This window comes from Mustelus asterias, unplaced genomic scaffold, assembly GCF_964213995.1.
Source record: "Mustelus asterias unplaced genomic scaffold, sMusAst1.hap1.1 HAP1_SCAFFOLD_94, whole genome shotgun sequence".
Taxonomy (NCBI): domain Eukaryota; kingdom Metazoa; phylum Chordata; class Chondrichthyes; order Carcharhiniformes; family Triakidae; genus Mustelus; species Mustelus asterias.
In genome coordinates, this window is record NW_027590142.1 from 1,174,149 (window position 1) to 1,197,819 (window position 23,671).

General features: G+C 45.6%; 3 protein-coding genes and 2 non-coding genes across 5 annotated transcripts in view; 2 read left to right on the forward strand and 3 right to left on the reverse strand.

Annotated features, from left to right (window-relative positions):
- Positions 1 to 16,153, reverse strand: part of LOC144484165 (uncharacterized) — a 385,513-nt gene extending 369,360 nt beyond the window's left edge. Inside the window, exon 1 of the mRNA XM_078202708.1 lies at positions 15,384 to 16,153. The gene's annotated coding sequence lies outside the window, so the exon portion shown is untranslated. The remainder of the gene's footprint in view (positions 1 to 15,383) is intronic.
- Positions 1 to 23,671, reverse strand: part of LOC144484181 (uncharacterized) — a 95,418-nt gene that overhangs the window by 8,352 nt on the left and 63,395 nt on the right. The window contains exons 9-10 of the mRNA XM_078202722.1: positions 16,446 to 16,660; positions 13,217 to 13,937 (exon numbers count right to left, since the gene is read on the reverse strand). Of these exons, the coding sequence (XP_078058848.1) occupies positions 13,217 to 13,937; positions 16,446 to 16,660 (936 nt within the window). The remainder of the gene's footprint in view (positions 1 to 13,216; positions 13,938 to 16,445; positions 16,661 to 23,671) is intronic.
- Positions 15,301 to 15,373, reverse strand: trnar-acg (transfer RNA arginine (anticodon ACG)). Its single transcript has one exon. It is a non-coding gene; the product is annotated as a tRNA-Arg (tRNA).
- Positions 18,364 to 23,446, forward strand: LOC144484144 (uncharacterized). The gene is made up of 2 exons (XM_078202684.1): positions 18,364 to 18,631; positions 19,283 to 23,446. Exon 2 carries the CDS (start codon positions 19,603 to 19,605, stop codon positions 20,959 to 20,961), a length of 1,359 nt encoding a protein of 452 aa, XP_078058810.1. The 5' UTR covers positions 18,364 to 18,631; positions 19,283 to 19,602; the 3' UTR covers positions 20,962 to 23,446.
- On the forward strand, positions 18,502 to 18,574 carry trnah-aug (transfer RNA histidin (anticodon AUG)). The gene has a single exon. It is a non-coding gene; the product is annotated as a tRNA-His (tRNA).

Genomic DNA, 23,671 nt, shown 5'->3' on the forward strand with positions numbered 1-23,671 from the left:
AGCCTCTCCTTATAACTCAATCCTTCAAGTCCCGGTAGCATCCTGGTAAATATTTTCTGCGCTCTTTCTAGTTTAATAATATCCTTTCCATAATAGGGTGACCAGAATTGCACACAGTATTCCAAGTGTGGCCTTAACAATGTCTTGTACAACTTCAACAAGACATTCCAACTCCTGCATTCAATGTTCTGACCAATGAAACCAAGCATGCTGAATGCCTTCTTCACCACTCTGTCCACCTGTGACTCCAGTTTCAAGGAGCTATGAACATATACCCCTCGATCTCTTTGTTATGTAACTCCCCCCAACGCCCTACCATTAACTGAGTAAGTCCTGCCCTGGTTCAATCTACCAAAATGCATCAGCTCGCATTTGTCTAAATTAAACTCCATTTGCCATTCATCAGCCCACTGGCCCAATTGATCAAGATCCTGTTGCAATTGGATAGGTGAGTACTTGGAACAAGCTGCCAGAGGTAGTAGTAGAGGCGGGTACAATTTGGTCTTTTAAAAGGCATTTAGATAGTTACATGGGTATGATGGGTAGAGAGGGATATGGACCAAATGTGGGCAATTGGGACTAGCTTAAGGGTTTAAAAAAAAGGGCAGCATGGACAAGTTGGGTCAAAGGGCCGTTTTCCATGCTGCAAATCTCTATGAATCTATGACTTTGCTACCCCCACCCCGTCCATACCCATGACTTTCTTGTGGATCAGAACCTCAGCTTTGAATATATTCAATGACCTGCCTCCAATCCTCACTGGTGAAGACAGAGTTCCAAAGATCAACAACCCGCTGAGAGAAAAGATCTCTCTTCATCTTAAATCCTTTATTTTTACTTGATCCCCCCCCCCGCCCCCCACCATCCACTTTCATTTTTAAATAGAATCCATAGATATGGATGGAGATTTACAACTTTTTGGGAATGAAATAGGAAAGAATGTTCCAGAGAAACTAGAATTGTCTGCTCTGAATTTCTATCCTATATTAACTGTGATGACTTTTGCAAACTCATTTCACAGGATTTTGAACGAGGAATCACAGGCAAAAATCTCAACTGTCACATCGAGACAGAGTCATATTCCTTGGGATCTGAATATCTTGTAATATGGAACTGTAGCTACGTTATATATTTCCTGACATCTCTTCCCTCAGAGGGTTGTTAGTCTTTTGGATTTCTCTTCCACAGGAGGCTGAGGATCATTGAATATATTCCAGTTAGACAGATCTTTGACTGACAAGGGTGTCAAGAGTTATGGGGAACACACAAGCAGATGGAGCAAAAGCTAAGATGTGGGGGGATTTCTTCACTCAAGGATGTGCTAAAGCTTTGGAATCTCAACCCCTGAGGACAGTGAAGTTTCAGTCATCAACTATTTTCACGAGAGAGATTGATTGGTTTCTAGATATTGAAGATATCAAGGGATATGGGTTTAGTGTGGGGAGAATGATGCTGAGGTAGATGAACAAATTATCTCATTGAATAGTTTAAAAGACTCGATGGGCCAAATGGCCGACTGCAGCTCCTATTTGTTATGGTCTCTGTGTCCAGGACAGGAAGCAGTGAGCATGGATCTGTCAATCAGCCTCAATCAGCACCTTCAGGAGAATTGGGAGGGTGAATATTAGATACAGCAGAGTGAGAATGGAGGGAGAGTGTGTGGGATGGAGATTTACAGCTTTTTGGGACTTAAATATGAAAGAATGTTCCATAGAAACTAGAATTGTCTGTTCTGAATTTCTATCCTGTACTGACACTGATGACTTTTGTAAACTTGTTTTACAGGATATTGAAAGAGGAATCACAGGCCAAAATCTCAAACGTCACGTCTAGATCTGACAGAGTCATATTCCTTGGGAGCTGAATATCATCAGCCTTTGAATCCAGAAGGAGAAATTATTGTCCAGTTTGTTGATTTGAAAAGATTTCAAACATCAGTGTGACTGGAAAAGCACCAACACACTGCCACACTCGAGTGAGAGTCTTCCAGTGCACGGACTAAAGAGGTTTAACCAGTTACACAGCCGGAATAAATATCACACCATTCTCAGCGGGGAGAGACTGTACCCGTGTTCTGTGTGTGGACGAGGCTTCAACTGATTGTCCACCCAAGACAGAGACAAGGACACCTGCACCATGGAGAAACCATGGAAATGTGTGGACTGTGGGAAGAGATACAGATACCCATCTCTGCTGGAAGCTCATCGGCGCAGCCACACTGGGGAGAGGCCATTCACGTGCTCTCAGTGTGGGAAGGGATTCACTGACTCATCCAGCCTGCAGAAACACCAGCGAGTTCACACTGGGGAGAGACCATTCATGTGCTCTCAGTGTGGGAAGGGATTCACTCAGTCATCCAACCTGCGGACACACCAGCGAGTTCATACTGGGGAGAGGCCGTTCACCTGCTCTCAGTGTGGGAAGGGATTCACTCGGTTATCCGACCTGCAGAGACACCAGCGAGTTCACACTGGGGAGAGGCCGTTCACCTGCTCTCAGTGTGGGAAGGGATTCACTCGGTCATCCATCCTGCGGACACACCAGCGAGTTCATACTGGGGAGAGGCCATTCACCTGCTCTCAGTGTGGGAAGGGATTCACTCAGTCATACAACCTGCAGGCACACCAGCGAGTTCACACTGGGGAGAGGTCGTTCACCTGCTCTGTGTGTGAGAAGAGATTCAGTCTTTCATCCCACCTGTTGAGACACCAGCGAGTTCACGAGTGATTCCAGGGGTTGGATTCTGCTGTTATTGTTTCTGCTCTCAATTACATCCAGGACTGCATTTTGTTCATTCTCACAGTTGGTCAATGGGGAGGGTCGGAGGGTTTCTTTCTGCTGGACTGGCCGGTCTCATGACTTTGCCTCCAGTGAGCTGATGCTCTTTGAGTCTTGTTGTGAATACCTGGTTTCAAATTCCACAAGGATCACAGAGTGACAGGGAAGTTGAGATATTTAGTCAGCATTTCTGTCTAAAACCCCTCAAATGCTCATCCAATTTCCTTTGTAATTGTTTATTGTCTCCACTTCCTCCACCCTCGTAGGCAGCGAGTTCCAGGTCATTACCATTCACTGCATCAGAATATTCACTGCATCAGAATATTCTTCCTCACATCCCCCCCCCCCCACCCCCCACCCCCCCGCCCCCCCCCCCCCCCCCCACCCTCTGCATCTCTGATCCAAAACCTTAAATCTGTGTCCCCCTCGTCCTTGTCCCATCAGCTAATGGGAACAGCTTTTTTTTTGTCCACCTTATCTAAACCTGTCAGAATCTTGTCCACCTCTATCAAATCTCCCCTCAATCTCCTTTGCTCCAAGAGGAACAACCCCAGCCTGACATTGACAATAAAGAACAAACTAACAGAACATGTTAATACCTGAAATCAACTGGGAATGTTTAATTTCTGATTTAAAGATATTGTGAATATATTGTCCTGGACAATAAAGGAATTGGAATAACTCACCTTGGGTGTGGTTGAATGGAATATATCAATCTGGTATCCATCTACAGTTTAGTGAAAGTCTGGAATGTGTAGCTGGAAATCCCTCCCTAACAGCACTGTGGGTGTACTTACGCCTCAGGCATTGTAGCAGTTCAGGAAGGCAGTGTTGGGGTTGACCATGGCCGAGGCAGCTACATACAGCCACATATTCTGTTATAATTGAAGGACAGCAGATTGAATGTGAGGCATTATGGGACTGGACTATCTTGACCACATTCCTGTGACTGCTCAGTTTCTGCAATCACGGACCATTAAAGCTGCTCAGCAGAGCCCCAACAGAGGACCTGGTGAGAATATTTACTCAGAATGACTTAGAATTAAACTGGGGCAGCATGTGGCACAGTGGTTAGCACTGCTGCCTCACAGGTTCAATTCCCAGCTTGGGCCACTGTCTGTGTGGAGTTTGCACATTCTCCCCGTGTCTGTGTAGGTTTCCTCTGGGTGCTCCCGTTTCCTCCCACAGTCCAAAGAAGTGTGGGTTAGGTGGATTGGCTGTGCTAAATTGCCCCTTCATGTCAGGGGGACTAGCTAGGGTAAATGCATGGGGTTATGGGGATAGGGTTGGTGGGATTGTGGTTGGTGCAGACTTGATGGGCCGAATGGCCTCCTTCTGCACTGTCGAGATTCTATGAGATTATTGCAGGACCGGCTGGTGTTCAGCAGCTGAGAAACCTGGAATCTGTGAAAAAGGGGTCTGACTAATCATCAAATGGTGGTAGGTAGCTGACGAAGAGGTGAAGAAGTGTTCTCAGGCATGATTAAATTATGTTATCATAGGTTTGTGATAAGAACTGTGAGGGACTTGTGACCTGATAGTCGGTGAAGTGACGGTACACTCCAAGCAGCACTGGACTGAAAAGCAGACCTCTGAGAGTAGATTCTAATGGTTATAATCTTACCCAAGCATGGCCAGTGAAAAATCAGAGCTCAAGGGGGACCGGGCAGGTCTCTTACCTGCCATTTGGAAACTAAGAACAAGAAACTTATCGATTAAAATGATTAGAGAATAGAGCCAATCTTTCGAGTCTGGATGACACTTCATAAGAGCTCTTATAAAGGGTCATCCAGACTCGAAACATTGGCTCTATTCTCTCTCCACAGATGCTGTCAGACCTGCTGAGATTTTCCAGCATTCTCTATTTTTGTTTCAGATTCCAGTATCCGCAGTATTTTATTTTTAAGATAAAATAATTCGGTCTGATTGGAATCCCCACAACCCTCCCGCAAAACAGAGGGAGTGGTGGCAGAAGGAGAATAAGGATAAGGATGATGAAGTCTGGGTCCTGATTCTCTGAGCCCATGTAGAATTTACAAAATGAGTGAACCAGTTTATAAAGAACAGAAGTTACCCATCCTTAACAAAAACTGATCAAATTAAATAGGTTGAGGAATATAACAAAAAAAAATAACAGGTGAAGTTTAAAATCATTTGTTTTGTTTTAAACTTGTGTAAAGTGATGTAATTGAGTGCCAAGTTTTTGCTGCTCACTCCCCACCCCTTTAGGTTCTGTAGAAAAGTTAACCCTTTCAGCAGACAGTTCATTTGTTTTTAAATCGCCCGAAAACTCGTGTCTATTTTAGTTCATAATTGAAGATTTATGGGAATTGGCTAAGATGGGCTTTTGACGTTTTTAAAGCATAAAAAAGTGGTCTTGAGAAGGCAATTTGGCAGAGAGAGGTGGAGGGAGATATGTTTACAGAGAGGTGTGGAGAGCTGTTGGTTTTACAAGTTATCCATGTTTTTGGAGCGGTCACTTCATGTCCTGGTCTGAGAGGGATGGAGAGAAGTCTGTTCAATTGTTAAAGTTAAACTTTCTCTATTAATTGTTAATCGACATTCTGTTTTTTATCTTTCTGACTTGTTACATTTTTAATGATTAACAAACTTTCTGAATTCACGATTTAAAGTATTCTTTCTTACCACATGGTTAAGACACTGGAACCTGGTGTGATTTACGATGAGGGAGGTTTTTGTAAACAAGAGAACCCCCATAAATCTTAGTTCAAATAAATCAAAGTTCTGACAAATGGAATGTTATCCTTTATTATTCCGGACAAATGTGAGGTAATGCATTTTGGAAGGTCTAATACAGATAGGAAATATACAGTAAATGGCAGAACCCTTCTGTGTATTGATAGGCAAAGGGATCTGGGTGTACAGGTACACAGGTCACTGAAAGTGGCAATGCAGGTGGAGAAGGTAGTCAAGAAGGCATACGGCATGCTTGCCTTCATCGGCCGGGGTATTGAGTTTAAAAATTGGCAAGTCATGTTGCAGCTTTATAGAACCTTAGTTAGGCTGCACTTAGAATATAGTGTTCAATTCTGGTCGCCACACTACCAGAAGGATGTGGAGGCTTTGGAGAGGGTACAGAAAAGATTTACCAGGATGTTGCCTGGTATGGAGCGCATTAGCTCTGAGGAGAGGTTGGAGAAACTTGGTTTGTTCTCACTGAAGTGACGGAGGTTGAGGGGGGACCTGACAGAAGTCTACAAGATTATGAGAGGAATGGACAGAGTGGGTATTCAGAAGCTTTTTCCCAGGGTGGAAGAGTCAATTACTAGGGGGCATAGGTTTAAGGTGCAAGCTGGAAGGTTTAAAGGAGATGTATGAGGCAGAGTTTTTACACAGAGAGTAGTGGGTGCCTGGAACTCGTTGGCGGGAGAGGTAGTGGAAGCGGATACGGTCGTGACTATTAAGTGGCGTCTTGACAAGTACATGAATAGGATGGGAATAGAGGGATATGGTCCCCAGAAGGGTAGGGGTTTTTAGATAAGTTGGGCAGCATGGTCAGTGCAGGCCTGGAGGGGCGAAGGGCCTGTTCCTGTGCTGTAATTTTCTTTGTTCTATTACGAGAGAAATTGAACACAGGAGTAAAGATGTTGTAGTTCAGTTATACAGGGCGTTGCTGAGACTGCATCTTGAACACTGGGTGCAGCTTTGTCTCCTATTTAAGAAATGATACAAATGCATTGAATGTGGTTCAGAGGAGGTTTAATAATTGCTTCCCAATTCTTGACCCTCACAGGATAAATTTTGTCAGAATTTCCTTGTCTTCACCTCTGACAAAGAGTAATCCTGACTCAAAATGCTGTGTCTATTCTCTCTTTACAGATGCTGTCAGACTTGCTGAGATTGTCCAGCATTTTCTGTTTTTGTTTCAGATTCCAGCAACAGCAGAATTTTGCCTTAATACCAGTTCTTGTTGGATAACGGCATCAAAAGTATCAGCTGTAGAACAAGAATGTGGAACTCAACACAAGTAGATCAGCCATGATCTAAATAAACGGTGGAGCAGACCCAAAGGGCCAAATGGCCGACTTCTGCTCCGGTGTCGAATGTTGGTCACAAATTCCTGAGAATTGTAAAACAAGACTGGAAGATTCACCTTGCTTGTGTTAGTGGGAAAATGTCCAGGAGAACCATCACTGTGAAGGACAGCTCTGGGATTAAAGGTTGCCAGACTGGAAAAGGAAAACAATGGAAATAAACCCTTGGGGAGTAAAGAATCACTTTGGGCTGGTTTTTGGAGAAAGAGTGTCAACATTCCAAGGCAGGGTAAAATATATCCATTGAGTGGATATTTAATGGTGTTAAGAGTAAAAGGGCAAAGTTTAATTGTACAGTTTAAGGGCTATGTTCCCTATAAAAAAGTGTTTAATCATTGTTGCTTCCAGTTTGTTGGAGTAAACATCAGAAAACTTGAAGTTTTGCCATGTGATTCTTTAATTTGTTTACTGGGTTCAGAATTCATTTTTTAAAATTGTTGATCGTCAGAGATCCTAACAGTTCATTTAAAGCCACATGTTTTGACTTCCCATTTGAGCCTGTGGCACCTTTCTGTCTCTCTATTGCTTGTGTCAATGACAGCCAGGCGACGGAGCTGAGGGCTGAATTTAGCTGAGAATAATGGGGCCTGCGCCCCAGTTGGGAAACTGCCCTGGGCGTCGCACTAATAGAGAGACAGGAAGGTGCTGGAGGACTGAGTGAGAAATGGGCCTCCAATCAATTGTTATATCAGTCACTCAGACCAAAAGAGAAACCTGTCTCTTTAAATACATATACAGGGAAGAGTCTGCACTGAAATCTACCCTTCTAACCTGCACAAAAGCAGGAGACTGAGATTGACAGGATGCAGGAGTCCATTCAGCCCATCGTGCCCTTGCTATCTCTTTGAAAGGACTCTCTGATTCATCCTACCACACTGATCTGTCCTCACAGTCCTGCAAATTCTTCCCTTTCAAGTTTTTACCCTTTGGAAAGATACTATTGAATCTTCTTTCAGGCAGATCAGAATGTCTTGCTGTGTCAAAAAATAAAATAAAATCTCATCTCCCCCTCTGGCTCCTTTGCCAATTACCTTAGAGGGACTCACTTTCTGTTGAAGAGCCTGCCAACCCCTCTCACCCACGTTCCCTAAAGTGCATCAAAAAATCAGAAAAAATCCAGAAAAGTCAAATATTTTACTGATAAAAGTTTATTAATGAAACAGAACATGGTTAAAACAAACAGAAAATGACTTGAGGATCAAAGACAACCAGAGTAAAAGGATGTTCACAACGTTCTGGACACAAATGGTTTCTCTTTAATTCATCTGCAGCCTGTTCCCTGCCCTCTTTGTGGTAAAGGCAGAATTCTCTGGATAGGAAATTTAAAAAGAAGTTTACTGAATGAAAAAGTTTTACTGAACAACTTTAAGATATTGACTTTTACAACTTTGTGTGGGTGATTGGTCCATAGAAGCGTAACCCTCTCTGGCTCCTTTCACAGGAATTATTGTGGAACTCAGGAGTCTGGCTCCTTCTCTGACAGTAATTTCCTTGGAACTCAGCCTCGGGAGTTTTCAGTATTTGGCTCGCAAGGAAGACCTTCAGAACCTCTACTTTTATCCACAAAGTGACGATGACCTCACGTCAGAGTTGGGCCTGTTGAATCATGACAATTGGTCAATTTGATCACAAGATTAATTTAACTGGATCCTCAATTACTGACACCACCTCTCATTATCTTAGACAGGAATACAATAGAACTGGTTCATACTATCCCTTTATCTGATTCGATACAATCCCCTTATTCACAGTTTCAAATATTGAGGCTAATCAGAGCTTGAAGGTCTCTCTCGCCAGTACATTTATCCTCATTGCACATTCTTTACATACACAGCAATTAAACTCTTACAGCAAATAAAACTCAATCTTTTATTAGAACTACTGATTCATTATTCATTGATTAACTATAACTCAATTAAGGCTCATGACTTTCTCATCTGTTAATGACTGGTAGCTAATAAATAGCTACCAGATGGGGCAGATGTTTGAGGGCAAATCAACATCTGGCATGTGGGAGGCTTTCAAGTGTAAGCTGATAGGGATTCAGGACTGGCACATTCCTGTAAGGATGAAGGATAAGTATGGCAAGTTTTGGGAACCTTGGATAACGAGAGATATTGTGAGCCTCGTCAAAGAGAAAAACAAAACATTTGTCAAAGCTAGGAGGCTGGGAACACACAAAGCAAGTGTGGAATACAAGGAAAGTAGAAAGAAACTTCAGCAAGGAGTAAGGAGGGCTAAAAGGGGTCACGAAAAAGCATTGGCCAGCAGGATTAAGGAAAATCCCAAGGCTTTTTATACATATATAAAGAGCAAGAGGGTAGCCAGGGTGAGGGTTGGCCCACTCAAGGACAAGGGAGGGAATCTATGTGTGGAGCCAGAGGAAATGAGTGAGGTAATAAATGAGTACTTTGCGTCAGTATTCACCAAAGAGAAGGACTTGGTGGATGATGAGTCTGGGAAAGGATGTGTAGATAGTTTGAGTCATGTTGAGATCAAAAAGGAGGAGGTATTGGGGTTCTTGAGAAACATTAAGGTAGACAAGTCCCCAGGGCCTGATGGGATATCCCCCAGAATACTGAGGGAGGCAAGTGAAGAAATTGCTGGGGTCTTGAGAGAAATCTTTCTATCCTTACTGGCGACAGGGGAGGTCCCAGAGGATTGGAGAATAGCCAATGTTGTTTCTTTGTTTAAGAAGGGTAGCAAGAATAATCCAGGTAATTACAGGCCGGTGAGCCATACATCAGTAATAGGGAAATTATTGGAGAGGATTCTTCGAGACAGGATTTATTCCCACTTGGAAATAAGTGGATGTATTCGTGAAAGGCAACATGGTTTTGTGAAGGGGAGGTCGTGTCTCACAAACTTGGTCGAGTTTTTGGGGAAGTGACGAAGATGATTGATGAGGGTAGGGCAGTGGATGTTGTCTACATGGACTTCAGTCAGGCCTTTGACAAGGTCCCTCATGGTAGACTGGTGCAGAAGAAGTCGCATGGGATCAGAGTTGAGCTGGCAAGGTGGATACAAAACTGACTCGGTCAAAGAAGACAGAGGGTGGTGCGTTTCTGAATGGAGGGCTGTGACAAGTGGCATTCCTCAGGGATCAGTGCTGGGACCTTTGCTGTTTATAATACATATAAATGATTTGGAGGAAAATGTAACTGGTTTGATTAGTAAGTTTGCAGACGACACAAAGGTTGGTGGATTTGGGGATAGCGATGAGGACCATCAGAGGATACAGCAGGATATAGATCAGTTGGAGACTTGGGTGGAGAAATGGCAGATGGAGTTTAATCCGGACAAATGTGAGGTAATGCATTTTGGAAGGTCTAATACAGATAGGAAATATACAGTAAATGGCAGAATGCTTAAGAGTATTGATAGACAAAGGGATCTGGGTGTACAAGTACACAGGTCACTGAAAGTTGCAATGCAGGTGGAGAAGGAGTCAAGAAGGCATACGGCATGCTTGCCTTCATCGGCCGGGGCATTGAGTTTAATAATTGGCAAGTCATGTTGCAGCGTTATAGAAGCTTAGTTAGGCCACACTTGGAATCGAGTGTTCAATTCTGGTCGCCACACTATCAGAAGGATGTGGAGGCTTTGGAGAGGGTACAGAAAAGATTTACCAGGATGTTGCCTGGTATGGAGGGCATTAGCTATGAGGAGAGGTTGGAGAAACTTTGTTTGTTCTCACTGGAACAACGGAGGTTGAGCGGCGACCTGATAGAAGTCTACAAGATTATGAGGGACATGGACAGAGTGGATAGTCAGAAGCCTTTTCCCAGGGTGGAAGAGTCAATTACTTGGGGGAACAGGTTTAAGGTGCGAAGGGCAACGTTTAAAGGAGATGTATGAGGCAGATTTTTTACAGAGAGTAGTGGGTGCCTGGGACTCGTTGCCGGGAGAGGTAGTGGAAGCGGATACAGTAGTGACTTTTAAGGGGCGTCTTGACAAATACATGAAGAGGATGGGAATAGAGGCATATGGTCCCTGGAAGGGTAGGGGGTTTTAATTTCATCCGGCAGTGCGGTCGGTGCAGGCTTGGAGGGCCAAAGGGCCTGTCCCTGTGCTGTAACTTTCTTTGTTCTAAATAAAGTAATATTTAATGAACACATTTGGTTCGTACAATGTGGTTGACTCTCAACTGCCCTCTGAACAAGGGCATCTAGGGATGGGCAATAAATGTTGGCCAGCCAGCGACGCCCATGTCCCACAACTGAATAAGGTTAATACAAGATATACTGGTTCGAAAAGACACTTGCTGCAAGCCAATAACTTTCCTTCTTACACGAACTGAGCAATCAACCTTATTCTTGAGCCAGATGTGACAGAATATAATGTCCTCCAACTGATCAAATTCATAGAAGAAATTCTTAGTTCAGACAATTCCTGCTGGCTATTCAGCTTCCACAAGCATGTAGGTGAATCCAACATTAATTTTAAAAATAAAGCTCCAGTCACATGTTAGAATTTAACATGTCTTCCTTGACCTTGTTGCTGAGAATGTTTGAAGAGGCAGCAGGGGCACAATGGGTCACACGGCCTCCTTTTGTGCTCTCTGCTCCTCGTTTGCATTTGAAGTGGTAAATATCTGGGACTACTTCCCACGAGCAGCTGAAGCAGAGATAATGGAATGTTTCCAAAAGGAAATTGGATGGGAACTTCAGGGAAATAAATCCGCAGGGACACGGAGAGAGAACAGGGCAACAGTTTGATCTAAAGAGAGCCAGCATGGACTCAATGGGCTGATTGGCCCCATTCCCAATCCTAATGCCTGTCTGATCTAAAGAGAGAAATTTCAGCTGTTCCAGTCTCTCGAACTCACTGAAGTCCCTCATCCCTGGAGTCATTCTCGTAAATCTCCTCTGCACCCTCTCTAAGGACTTCACATCTTTCCTAAAGTGTGGGGCCCATATACAGGGTTCCATTCTCGAGGAATAGAATTGAACAGGTTCTGTTCAACTTGTTTAGAATCAGGGTTCGGCTACACTGGGAGCACTGTCAACATTTGTGATCTCCATTTAGAAAAAGGAAATAGAGGCACTGGAGAAGCGGCAACAAAGATTCACAAGAATAATCCCAGAACTGAGAGCATTTAACCCTCAGGAAAGGCTGGGGCTGCTTTTCTCTAGAAAAGAGAAGACTGAAGGGTGACCTGATGGAAGTCTTTAAGGTTATGAAAGGGTTCAATAATCCAACAGGGAGTTCAGTGAGAAACCTCTTTACCAGCGAGTGGTGAGAATGTGGAACTCACTACCACAGCAAGTGGTTGAGGTGAACAGCATGAATACATTGAAGGAGAAGCTAGATACATACATGAGGGAGAGAGGAATAGAAGGATATGCTGATGGGGGGAGATGAAGAGGGGTGGGTGGAGGCTCATGTGGAGCATAAATACTGACACAGACCAATTGGGCCGACTGGCCTGGCCCTGTGCTGTAGACTCAATGGAACAGAGACAAATGTACTTACTGTAGATCTACCTGTAGTGGTAGGAAAAACATTATTTACTCTCCAGGATAAAATAAATGTTCTTCGTCGGTTTGTGTGGGTCATTTCAGTGGAAATGTGCTCTCCCAGGCTCAAAGAGCATCAACCCACTGGAAGCAGAATTGTGAGACCGGCCAGTCCAGCAGAAAGAAACCCTCCGACCCTCCACTTCACCTACTGTCAGAATGAACATGGTTCAGTCCTGGATGTGATTAACAGCAGCAATAACAGCAGAATCCAACCCCTGTCATCACTTGTGAACTCGCTGGTGTCTCAGCAGGAGGGATGAACTGGTGAATTTCTTCCCACACACAGCAGCTGTGAATGGACTGGTGGATCATCAGTTCCTGAGAGCTTTTGAAACCATTCCCACAGTCAGAGCATTTAAAGGGTCTCTCCTGGGTGTGAGGGACATTGTGCATCAGCAGCTGGGGTATCGAGAGAATCCTTCCGCACACACAGAGCAGGTGAATGGTCTCTCCCAGTGTGAACCCGCTGGTGTCTCCTCAGTGTGCATGTCCTTCCAAACCTCTTTGTGCAGTGAGAGCAGCTGAACGGTCTCTCCCCAGTGTGAATGCGCTGGTGGTCCATCAGATGCTGAGCAATTTTGAAGCCACTCCCACAGTCAGAGCATTTAAAGGGTCTTTCCTGGGAGTGAGTGACTTTGTGTCTGTGCAGGGTGGATAACCGAGTGAATCTGTTCCCACACTCGGAGCAGGTGAACGGTCTCTCCCCGCTGTGAACTTGCTGGTGAGTCAGCAGGGTGGATGACTGAGTGAATCCCTTCCCACACTCGGTGCAGGTAAATGGTCTCTCCTCAGTGTGAAGACGCTGGTGTGTCAGCAGGGTGAATGACTGACTGAATCCCTTCCCACACAGAGCAGATGAACGGTCTCTCCCTGGTGTGAACTCGCTGGTGTCTCTGCAGTGTGGATGACCTCTTAAACCTCTTTGTGCAGAGAGAGCAGCTGAACGGTCTGTCCTCAGTGTGAATGCGCTGGTGGGACACCAGTTCCCCAGAAATTTTGAATTCGCTCCCACAGTCCGAGCATTTAAAGGGCCTCTCACTGGTGTGAGTGACTTTGTGACTCAGCAGGTTGGGTAAATTAGTGAATCCCTTCCCACACACAGAGCAGGTGAATGGCCTCTCTCCGGTGTGAACTCGCTGGTGTGTCAGCAGGGCGGATAACTGCGTGAATCCCTTCCCACAGTCAGAGCAAGTGAATGGTCTCTCCCCGGAGTGAACTCGCTGGTGGTTCCGCAGGTTTGATGATGATCTAAATCTCTTTGTGCAGTGAGAGCAGCTGAACGGTCTGTCCTCAGTGTGAATGCGCTGGTGGGACATCAGATCCTGAGAACTTTTGAAGCAACTCTCACAGTCAGAGCATTTAAAGGGTCTCTCATTGGTGTGAGTGACTTTGTGCGTCAGCAGGGCGGATGACCGAAAGAATCCCTTCCCACACACATTGCAGGTGAACGGTCTCTCCCCAGTGTGAATTCGTTGGTGTGCCCGCAGTTCGGAGGACCGAGAGAATCCCTTCCCACACATGGAGCAGCTGAACGGTCTCTCCCCGGTGTGAACTCGCTGATGTCTCCGCAGTGTGGATGACCATTTAAATTTCATTGTGCAGAGAGAGCAGCTGAACAGTCTCTCCTCACTGTGAGTGCGCTGGTGGGACACCAGTTCTCCAGAGCTTTTGAATCCGCTCCCACAGTCAGAGCATTTAAAGGGTCTCTCATTGGTGTGAGTGAGATTGTGACTCAGCAGGTGGGAGAACTTAATGTATCCCTTCCCACACACTGAGCAAGTGAAGGGTCTCTCCCGAGTGTGACTGCGTTGATGAATTTCCAAATCACAGGGCAACATGAATCCTTGTCCACAATCGTCACATTTCCACAGTTTCTCCATGATGCGGGTGTCCTTGTGACTCTCCAGGTTTGATGATCAGTTGAATCCTTGTCCACACAGAACACGTGTACGATCTCTCTTCACTGTAAACGGTGCAATGTTGTTTCAGCCTGTGTAACTGGTTAAAGCTGTTTCCACTATCAGTGGACTGGAACACTCTCACTCGGGTGTGTTCCAGTCACACTGATGTTTAAAATCTCCTTAAGCAAACAGATCAGACAAACATTGCTTTTCTAGATTCAAAGGTCGATGATATTCAGGTCCCAATAAATCGAATGGCTCTGTCAAATCTTGATGTGATGTTTAGTTTGAAATTTCTGTCTATAAATCCTCACCTCCTGATATCTATGAAAGGAATTTACAACAGACATCACTGTCAGTACAGGATAGAAATTCAGAACAGACAATTCTAGTTTCTATGGAACATTCTTTCCTCTCTCATTCTCCAAAATCTGTCAATCTCCATCCCACACACTCTCCCTCCATTCTCACTCTGCTCTCCTGAGTATACAACCTCCCAAGTCTATTGAAGGTGCTGATTCAGACTGATTAACGGATCCATGCTGACCACTTTCTGTATTGGACACAGAGATCTGAAAATCTACGTGTAACGACCGGCCTACACGCGAGAAATTAAAATCTGTGCCATATGTGGGACTGGATAACTGGATTGGGAGAAAGGGAAGGATGTGGGGAAGAATTTTATTTTGGTGCAGAAAGGTCATTACCTGGAACCCGCTGCCTCAGAGGGTTGTGGAAGTGCAAATGATCCATGGTTAATCTTCAAGCTAACAGCCACGTTACAGTTTTACATTTGGCCATAAATGAGCTGACTGATGCTGTGTGTAATGCACTGTATTACCTGGTTACAGATACATGAAGAATGTGAGGAGGATTTTTATTTAGGCAGCGAGTGGTGACCTGGAAGTTAAAAATTCAACAAGTCCCCAATTTCCCCCAGAATGCAAAAGAAACACAAAAGGGGAGCAAAGAAAGTGTTTTACTCACAGATGTTGGCCTCTTTTAGGTCAAGAGGAGCTCACGAACTATTTTTCAAATTGACATTGAGCCAGCCAGGAGTCGCACCTGGAATCTTCTGATCCGTAGTCAAACGCGTTATCCATTGCGCCACTGGCCCACACTCTCACAGATGTTGGAGAGACAGGGGGAAGTTTGAGTCTGTCTGAAGCTCAATCTTCATTCAGAGAGAGCAGCAGCAGCTTTGCCGGGCAGGAATGAGCAGCTGAACAAGCTCATTGTGCAACTTCCGCATGTAAATCCCAAACATTTACCCTGCTAATTCCCCCCGACACAAGGGTCAATTTAGCATGGCCAATCCACCTAACCCGCACACCTTTGGACTGTGGGAGGAAACCAGAGCACCCGGATGAAACCCACACAGACATGGGGAGAACATGCAAACTCCACACAGACAGTGACCCAGGCTGGAATTGAACCTGGGTCCCTGGTGTTATGATGCAGCAGTGCTAACCACTGTGCTGCCGTGCTGTCCCATTTTATAAATACCATGGAAGCAGAGGAGGTTTCCTAGATTGATTCCCAATCCAGTCGTGTGAAATGTTAACTCTGTTTCTCTCTCCAGAGATGCTGCCAGACCTGCTGTGTTTTTCCAGTCCTTTCTGTATTTATTTCAGATCTACCTGTAGTGGGGGGAAAAACACTATTTACTATCCAGGATAAAATAAATGTCCTTCATCAGCTTTTGTGGATCATTTCAGTGGCAATGTGCTCTCCCAGGCTCAAAGACCATCAGCCCACTGGAAGCAAAGTCGTGCGATCGGCCAGTCCAGCAGAAAGAATCTCTCCCACCCTTCCACTTCACCAACTATAAGAATAAACATGGTTCAGTCCTGGATGTGATTAATGGCAGGAATAACAGCAGAATCCAACCCGTCATCACTTGTGAACTTGCTGGTGTGTCCGCAGGCTGGATGACTGAGTGAATCCCTTCCCACACACACAGCAAGTGAACGGTCTCTCCCCAGTGTGAACTCGCTGGTGTATCCGCAGGTGTGATGACGTTCTAAATCTCTTTGAGCAGTGAGAGCAGCTGAATGGTCTATCCTCAGTATGAATGCGCTGGTGAATCATCAGTTCCCGAGAGCTTTTGAAACCACTCCCACAGTCAGAACATTTAAAGGGTCTCTCATTGGTGTGAGTGAGATTGTGGTTCTGCAGGCTGGATGACTGAGTGAATCCCTTCCCACACACAGAGCAGGTGAACGGTCTCTCCCCAGTGTGAACTCGCTGGTGTATCCGCAGGTGGGATGGCGTTCTAAATTTCTTTGCGCAGTGAGAGCAGCTGAACGGTCTCTCCCCAGTGTGAATGCGCTGGTGGATAATCAGTTCCCGAGAGCTTTTGAAACCACTCCCACAGTCAGAGCATTTAAAGGGCCTCTCATTGCTATGAGTGACTTTGTGTTTCGACAGGTTGGATAACTGCGTAAATCCTTTCCCACACACCAAGCAGCTGAACGGTCTCTCCCCAGTGTGAATGCGCTGGTGAATCATCAGTTCCCGAGAGCTTTTGAAATCACTCCCACAGTCAGAGCATTTAAAGGGTCTCTCATTGCTGTGAGTGACTTTGTGTTTCGACAGGTTAGATAACTGCATAAATCCTTTCCCACACACCAAGCAGGTGAATGGTCTCTCTCCAGTGTGAACACGCTGGTGTTTCTGCAGATCGGGTAAATGAGCAAATCCGTTCCCACACTCAAAGCAGATGAACGCTCTTTCTCCAATATGAACCAGCTGATGTCGCTGCAGATGATATAACCGAGTGAATCTCTGCCCACACACAGAGCAGGTGAATGGCCTCTCCCCGGTGTGACTGCGTCGATGAATTTCCAATTTACAGGGAGCTCTGTATCTTTTTCCACAGTCCCCACATTTCCACCGTTTCTCCATGGTGCGGGTGTCCTTGTGACTCTCCAGGTTAAACAGTCAGTTAAATCTCACAAAGAACACGGGTACAGTCTCTCCCCGCTGTGAATGCTGCGATGTATTTTCAGGCTGTGTAACTGGTTAAAGCTCTTTCCACACTCAGTGCACTGGAACACTCTCACTCGGGTGTATCTGTGCCTTGGTGCTTTTCCAGTCACATTGATATTAAAGACCTGTTTTCGCAGACAGAACAGAGAAACATTTCTCCTTCCAGATTCAAAGACTGATAATATTCAGGTCCGATGAATTGAGTGATGGTGTCAGATGCTGATGTGATGTTTGTTTCAAGATTTTGGTCTGTCAATCCTCACCTTCTCATATCCTGTAAACGAGTTTGAAAAATTCATCAATGTCAGCACAGGATAGAAATTCAGAACAGACAATTCTAGTTTCTATGGAACATTCTTCCTCTCTCATTCCCCAAAAGCTGTAAATCTCCATCCCACACACTCTCCCTCCATTCTCACTCTGCTGTATCTAATATTCACCCTCCCAATTCTCCTGAAGGTGCTGATTGAGGCTGATTGACAGATCCATGCTCACTGCTTCCTGTCCTGGACACAGAGAGCTGGAAATCTCCATGCAGGCGGCCAGACAGATATATGTCTATCTGACTGGACTAACAATGTGTGGAATGTACAGACTGGATTCACTTCCTTTCCCTTCAGTTGCTGCAAGTCCCCAATTTCCCCCAGAATGAGAAAAGAAATGGAAAGGGGGAGAAAAGAAAGTGTTTTACTCACAGATGTGGGCCTCTTTTAAGGTAAAACAAGCGGCTTTGCATTGCCCGGGATCGAACCCAGGCCTCCTGCATGGCGGGCGAGAATTCTACCACTGAACCACCAATGCACAGGGCAGAGAAAACTGCTCAGTTCTTTCAACCAGTGCTTTCACATGCAAAGAAATGTTGATGATTTGCAGCAGCAAATTCAATGCTGCTAACACACACACACAACAACACTGTTGGAGAGAGGAGGAAGATTGAATCTGTCCACTCCCCTTCCGGGGCCTTCCGGGGCTGCGCATGTCCAAGGGAGGGGGGAAGCTGCGCATGTGCGGGGGAGTGCCCACCCACTGACCTTCATTCTGAGGTGTTGACCAATGGGAACTCTGGAGGACCGGAAAGACTCTGGTCCTCCAGCCAATCAGAGCTCCCCATTGTCTGAATGCGGAAGTGGACAATGAGCTTGTTCAGCTGCTCATTCCTGTCCAGCAAAGCTGCTGCTGCTCTCTCTCTGAGTGTAGATTGAGCTTCAGACAGACTCAAACTTCCTCCTGTCTCTCCAATATCTGTGAGAGTGTGGGTCAGTGGCGCAATGGATAACGCGTCTGACTATGGATCAGAAGATTCCAGGTTTGACTCCTGGCTGGCTCGATGTCAATTTGAAAAATAGTTTGTGAGCTCCTTTTGACCTAAAAGAGGCCAACATCTGTGAGTAAAACACTTTCTTTGCTCCGCTTTTGTGTTTCTTTTGCATTCTGGGGGAAATTGGGGACTTGTTGAATTTTTAACTTCCAGGTCACCACTCGCAGTCGAAACAGAAATCCTCCTCACATTCTTCATGTATCTGTAACCAGGTAATACAGTGCATTACACGACCATCAGTCAGCTCATTTATGGCCAAATGTAAAACTTTAACGTGGCTGTTAGCTTGAAGATTATTCATGGATCATTTGCACTTCCACAACCCTCTGAGGCAGCGGGTTCCAGGTAATGACCTTTCTGCACCAAAATAAAATTCTTCCCCACATCCTTCTCCTTCTCCCAATCCAGTTATCCAGTCCCACATATGGCACAGATTTTAATTTCTAGCGTGTAGGCCGGTCGTTACACGTAGATTTTCAGATCTCTGTGTCCAATATAGAAAGTGGTCAGCATGGATCCGTTAATCAGTCTGAATCAGCATCTTCAATAGACTTGGGAGGTTGTATACTCAGGAGAGCAGAGGGAGAATTGAGGGAGAGTGTGTGGGATGGAGATTGACAGATTTTGAGGAAAGAATGTTCCATAGAAACTAGAATTGTCTGTTCTGAATTTCTATCCTGTACTGACAATGATGTCTATTGTAAATTCCTTTCATAGATATCAGGAGGTGAGGATTTACAGACAGAAATTTCAAACTAAACATCACATGAAGATTTGACAGAGTCATTCGATTTATTGGGACCTGAATATCATCGACCTTTGATCTGTTTGCTTCAGGAGATTTTAAACATCAGTGTGACTGGAACACACCCGAGTGAGAGTGTTCCAGTCCACTGATAGTGGAAAGAGCTTTAACCAGTTACACAGGCTGAAAATACATTGCACCGTTTACAGTGAAGAGAGATCGTACACGTGTTCTGTGTGGACAAGGATTCAACTGATCATCAAACCTGGAGAGTCACAAGGACACCCGCATCATGGAGAAACTGTGGAAATGTGACGATTGTGGACAAGGATTCATGTTGCCCTGTGATTTGGAAATTCATCAACGCAGTCACACTCGGGAGAGACCCTTCACTTGCTCAGTCTGTGGGAAGGGATACATTAAGTTCTCCCACCTGCAGAGTCACAATCTCACTCACACCAATGAGAGACCCTTTAAATGCTCTGACTGTGGGAGTGGATTCAAAAGCTCTGGAGAACTGGTGTCCCACCAGCGCATTCACACTGAGGAGAGACCGTTCAGCTGCTCTCACTGCACAATGAAATTTAAATGGTCATCCACACTGCGGAGACACCAGCGAGTTCACACCGGGGAGAGACCATTCACCTGCAACGTGTGTGGGAAGGGATTCTTTCGGTCATCCGCCCTGCTGACGCACAAAGTCACTCACACCGATGAGAGACCCTTTAAATGCTCTGACTGTGAGAGTTGCTTCAAAAGTTCTCGGGATCTGATGTCCCACCAGCGCATTCACACTGAGGACAGACCATTCAGCTGCTCTCTCTGCACAATGAGATTTAGATCATCATCAAACCTGCGGAACCACCAGCGAGTTCACTCCGGGGAGAGACCATTCACTTGCTCTGACTGTGGGAAGGGATTCACGCAGTTATCCGCCCTGCTGACACACCAGCGAGTTCACACCGGAGAGAGGCCATTCACCTGCTCTGTGTGTGGGAAGGGATTCACTAATTTACCCAACCTGCTGAGTCATAAAGTCACTCACACCAGTGAGAGGCCCTTTAAATGCTCGGACTGTGGGAGTGAATTCAAAATTTCTGGGGAACTGGTGTCCCACCAGCGCATTCACACTGCGGACAGACCGTTCAGCTGCTCTCTCTGCACAAAGAGGTTTAAGAGGTCATCCACACTGCAGAGACACCAGCGAGTTCACACCAGGGAGAGACCGTTCATCTGCTCTGTGTGTGGGAAGGGATTCAGTCAGTCATTCACCCTGCTGACACACCAGCGTCTTCACACCGAGGAGAGACCGTTCACCTGCACCGAGTGTGGGAACAGATTCACTCGGTTATCCAGCCTGCACAGACACAAAGTCACTCACTCCCAGGAAAGACCCTTTAAATGCTCTGACTGTGGGAGTGGCTTCAAAATTTCTGAGCATCTGATAGACCACCAGCGCATTCACACTGGGGAGAGACCGTTCAGCTGCTCTCACTGCACAAAGAGGTTTGGAAGGGCATGCACACTGAGGAGACACCAGCGAGTTCACACTGGGAGAGACCATTCACCTGCTCTGTGTGTGCGGAAGGATTCACTCCATACCCCAGCTGCTGATGCACAATGTCCCTCACACCCAGGAGAGACCCTTTAAATGCTCTGACTGTGGGAATGGTTTCAAAAGCTCTCAGGAACTGATGATCCACCAGTCCATTCACAGCTGCTGTGTGTGGGAAGAAATTCACCAGTTCATCCCTCCTGCTGAGACACCAGCGAGTTCACAAGTGATGACAGGGGTTGGATTCTGCTGTTCTTGCTGCTGTTAATCACATCCAGGACTGAACCATGTTCGTTCTGACAGTGGGTGAAATGGGAGGGTCGGAGGGTTTCTTTCTGCTGGACTGGCCGCTCTCACAATTCTGCTTCCAGTGGGTTGATGCTCTTTGAGCCTGGGAGAGCACATTTCCACTGAAATGACCCACACAAACCGACGAAGAACATTTATTTTATGCTGGAGAGTAAATAATGTTTTTCCTACCACTACAGGTAGATCTACAGTAAGTACATTTGTCTCTGTTCCATTGAGTCTACAGCACAGGGCCAGGCCAGTCGGCCCAATTGGTCTGTGTCAGTATTTATGCTCCACCTGAGCCTCCCCCCACCCCTCTTCATCTCCCCCCATCAGCATATCCTTCTATTCCTCTCTCCCTCATGTATGTATCCAGCTTCCCCTTCAATGTATTCATGCTGTTCACCTCAACCACTCACTGTGGTAGTGAGTTCCACATTCTCACCACTCGCTGGGTAAAGAGGTTTCTCACTGAAATCCTGGTGGATTATTGAACCCCTTCATAATCTTAAATTCTTCCATCAGGTCACCCTTCAGTCTTCTCTTTTCTAGAGAAAAGCAGCCCCAGCCTTTCCTGAGGGTTAAATGCTCTCAGTTCTGGGATTATTCTTGTGAATCTTTGTTGCTCCTTCTCCAGTGCCTCTATTTCCTTTTTCTAAATGGAGATCACAAATGTTGACAGTGCTCCCAGTGCAGTCTAACCCTGGCTCTGAACAAGTTGAACTGAACCTCCCTGCTGTTCAATTCTATCCCTCTGGAATGGAACCCTATACATGGGCCCCACACTTTAGGAAAGATGTGAAGTTCTTAGAGAGGGTGCAGAGGAGATTTACAAGAATGGCTCTGGGGATGAGGGACTTCAGTGAGTTGGAAAGACTGGAGCAGCTGAAATTTCTTTCTTTAGATCAGACAGGCATTAGGATTGGGAATGGGGCCATTCATCCCATTGAGTCCATGCCAGCTCTCTTTGGACTAAACTGTTCCCCTGATCTCTCTCCGTGTCCCTGTAGATTTATTTCCCTGAAGTTCCCATCCAATCTCCTTTTGGAAACATTCCGTTATCTCTGCTTCAGCCGCTCGTAGGAAGTGAGTTCCAGATATTTACCACTTTCTTCAAATGCAAATGAGGAGCAGAGAGCACAAAAGGAGGCCGTGTGACCCATTGTGCCCCTGCTGCCTCTTCAAACATTCTCAGCAACAAGGTAAAGGAAGCCATGTTAAATTCGAACATATGACTGGAGCCTTATTTTAAACATTAATGTTGGATTCACCTACATGCTTGTGGAAGCTGCATTGCTGGCAGGAATTGTCTGAACTAAGAATTTCTTCTATGAATTTGATCAGTTGGAGGACATTATATTCTGTCAAATCTGGCTCAAGAATAAGGGTGATTGCTCAGTTCAAGTAAGAAGGAAAGCTATTGTCTTTTCGAACCAGTATATCTTGTATGAACCTTATTCAGTTGTGGGACATGGGCGTCGCTGGCTGGCCAACATTTATTGCCCATCCCTAGATGCCCTTGTTCAGAGGGCAGTTGAGAGTCAACCACATTCTATGAACCAAATGTGTTCATTAAATATTACTGTATTTAGAACAAAGAAAATTACAGCACAGGAACAGGCCCTTCGGCCCTCCAAGCCTGCACCGACCATGCTGCCTGACTTAATGAATACCCCATACCCTTCCGGGGACCATATACCTCTATTCCCATCCTATTCATGTATTTGTCAAGATGCCCCTTAAAAGTCACTACCTTATCCGCTTCCACTACCTCCCCCGGCAACGGGTTCCAGGCACCCACTACTCTCTGTGTAAAATATCTGCCTCGTACATCTCCTTTAAACCTTGCCCCTCACACCTTAAACCTGTTCCCCCTAGTAATCGACACTTCCACCCTGGGAAAAAGCTTCTATCCACTCTGTCCATTCCTCTCATAATCTTGTAGACTTCTATCAGGTCCATAAGACCATAAGACATAGGAGCGGAAGTAAGGCCATTCGGCCCATCGAGTCCACTCCACCATTCAATCATGGTTGATTTCAACTCCATTTACCCGCTCTCTCCCCATAGCCCTTAATTCCTCGAGAAATCAAGAATTTATCAATTTCTGTCTTGAAGACGCTCAACGTCTCGGCCTCCACAGCCCTCTGTGGCAATGAATTCCACAGACCTACCACCCTCTGGCTGAAAAAATTTCTCCTCATCTCTGTTCTAAAGTGACTCCCTTTTATTCTAAGACTGTGCCCCCGCGTCCTAGTCTCCCCTGCTAATGGAAACAACTTCCCTACGTCCATCCTATCTAAGCCGTTCATTATCTTGTAAGTTTCTATTAGATCTCCCCTCAACCTCCTAAACTCCAATGAATATAATCCCACGATCCTCAGACGTTCATCGTATGTCAGGCCTACCATTCCTGGGATCATCCGTGTGAATCTCCGCTGGACCCGCTCCAGTGCCAGTATGTCCTTCCTGAGGTGTGGGGCCCAAAATTGCTCACAGTACTCCAAATGGGGCC

Excerpts from the sequence above, each read along its gene's own strand:
- LOC144484144 (XM_078202684.1), top strand. The coding sequence starts at position 19,603 with ATGGAGAAACTGTGGAAATGTGACGATTGTGGACAAGGATTCATGTTG.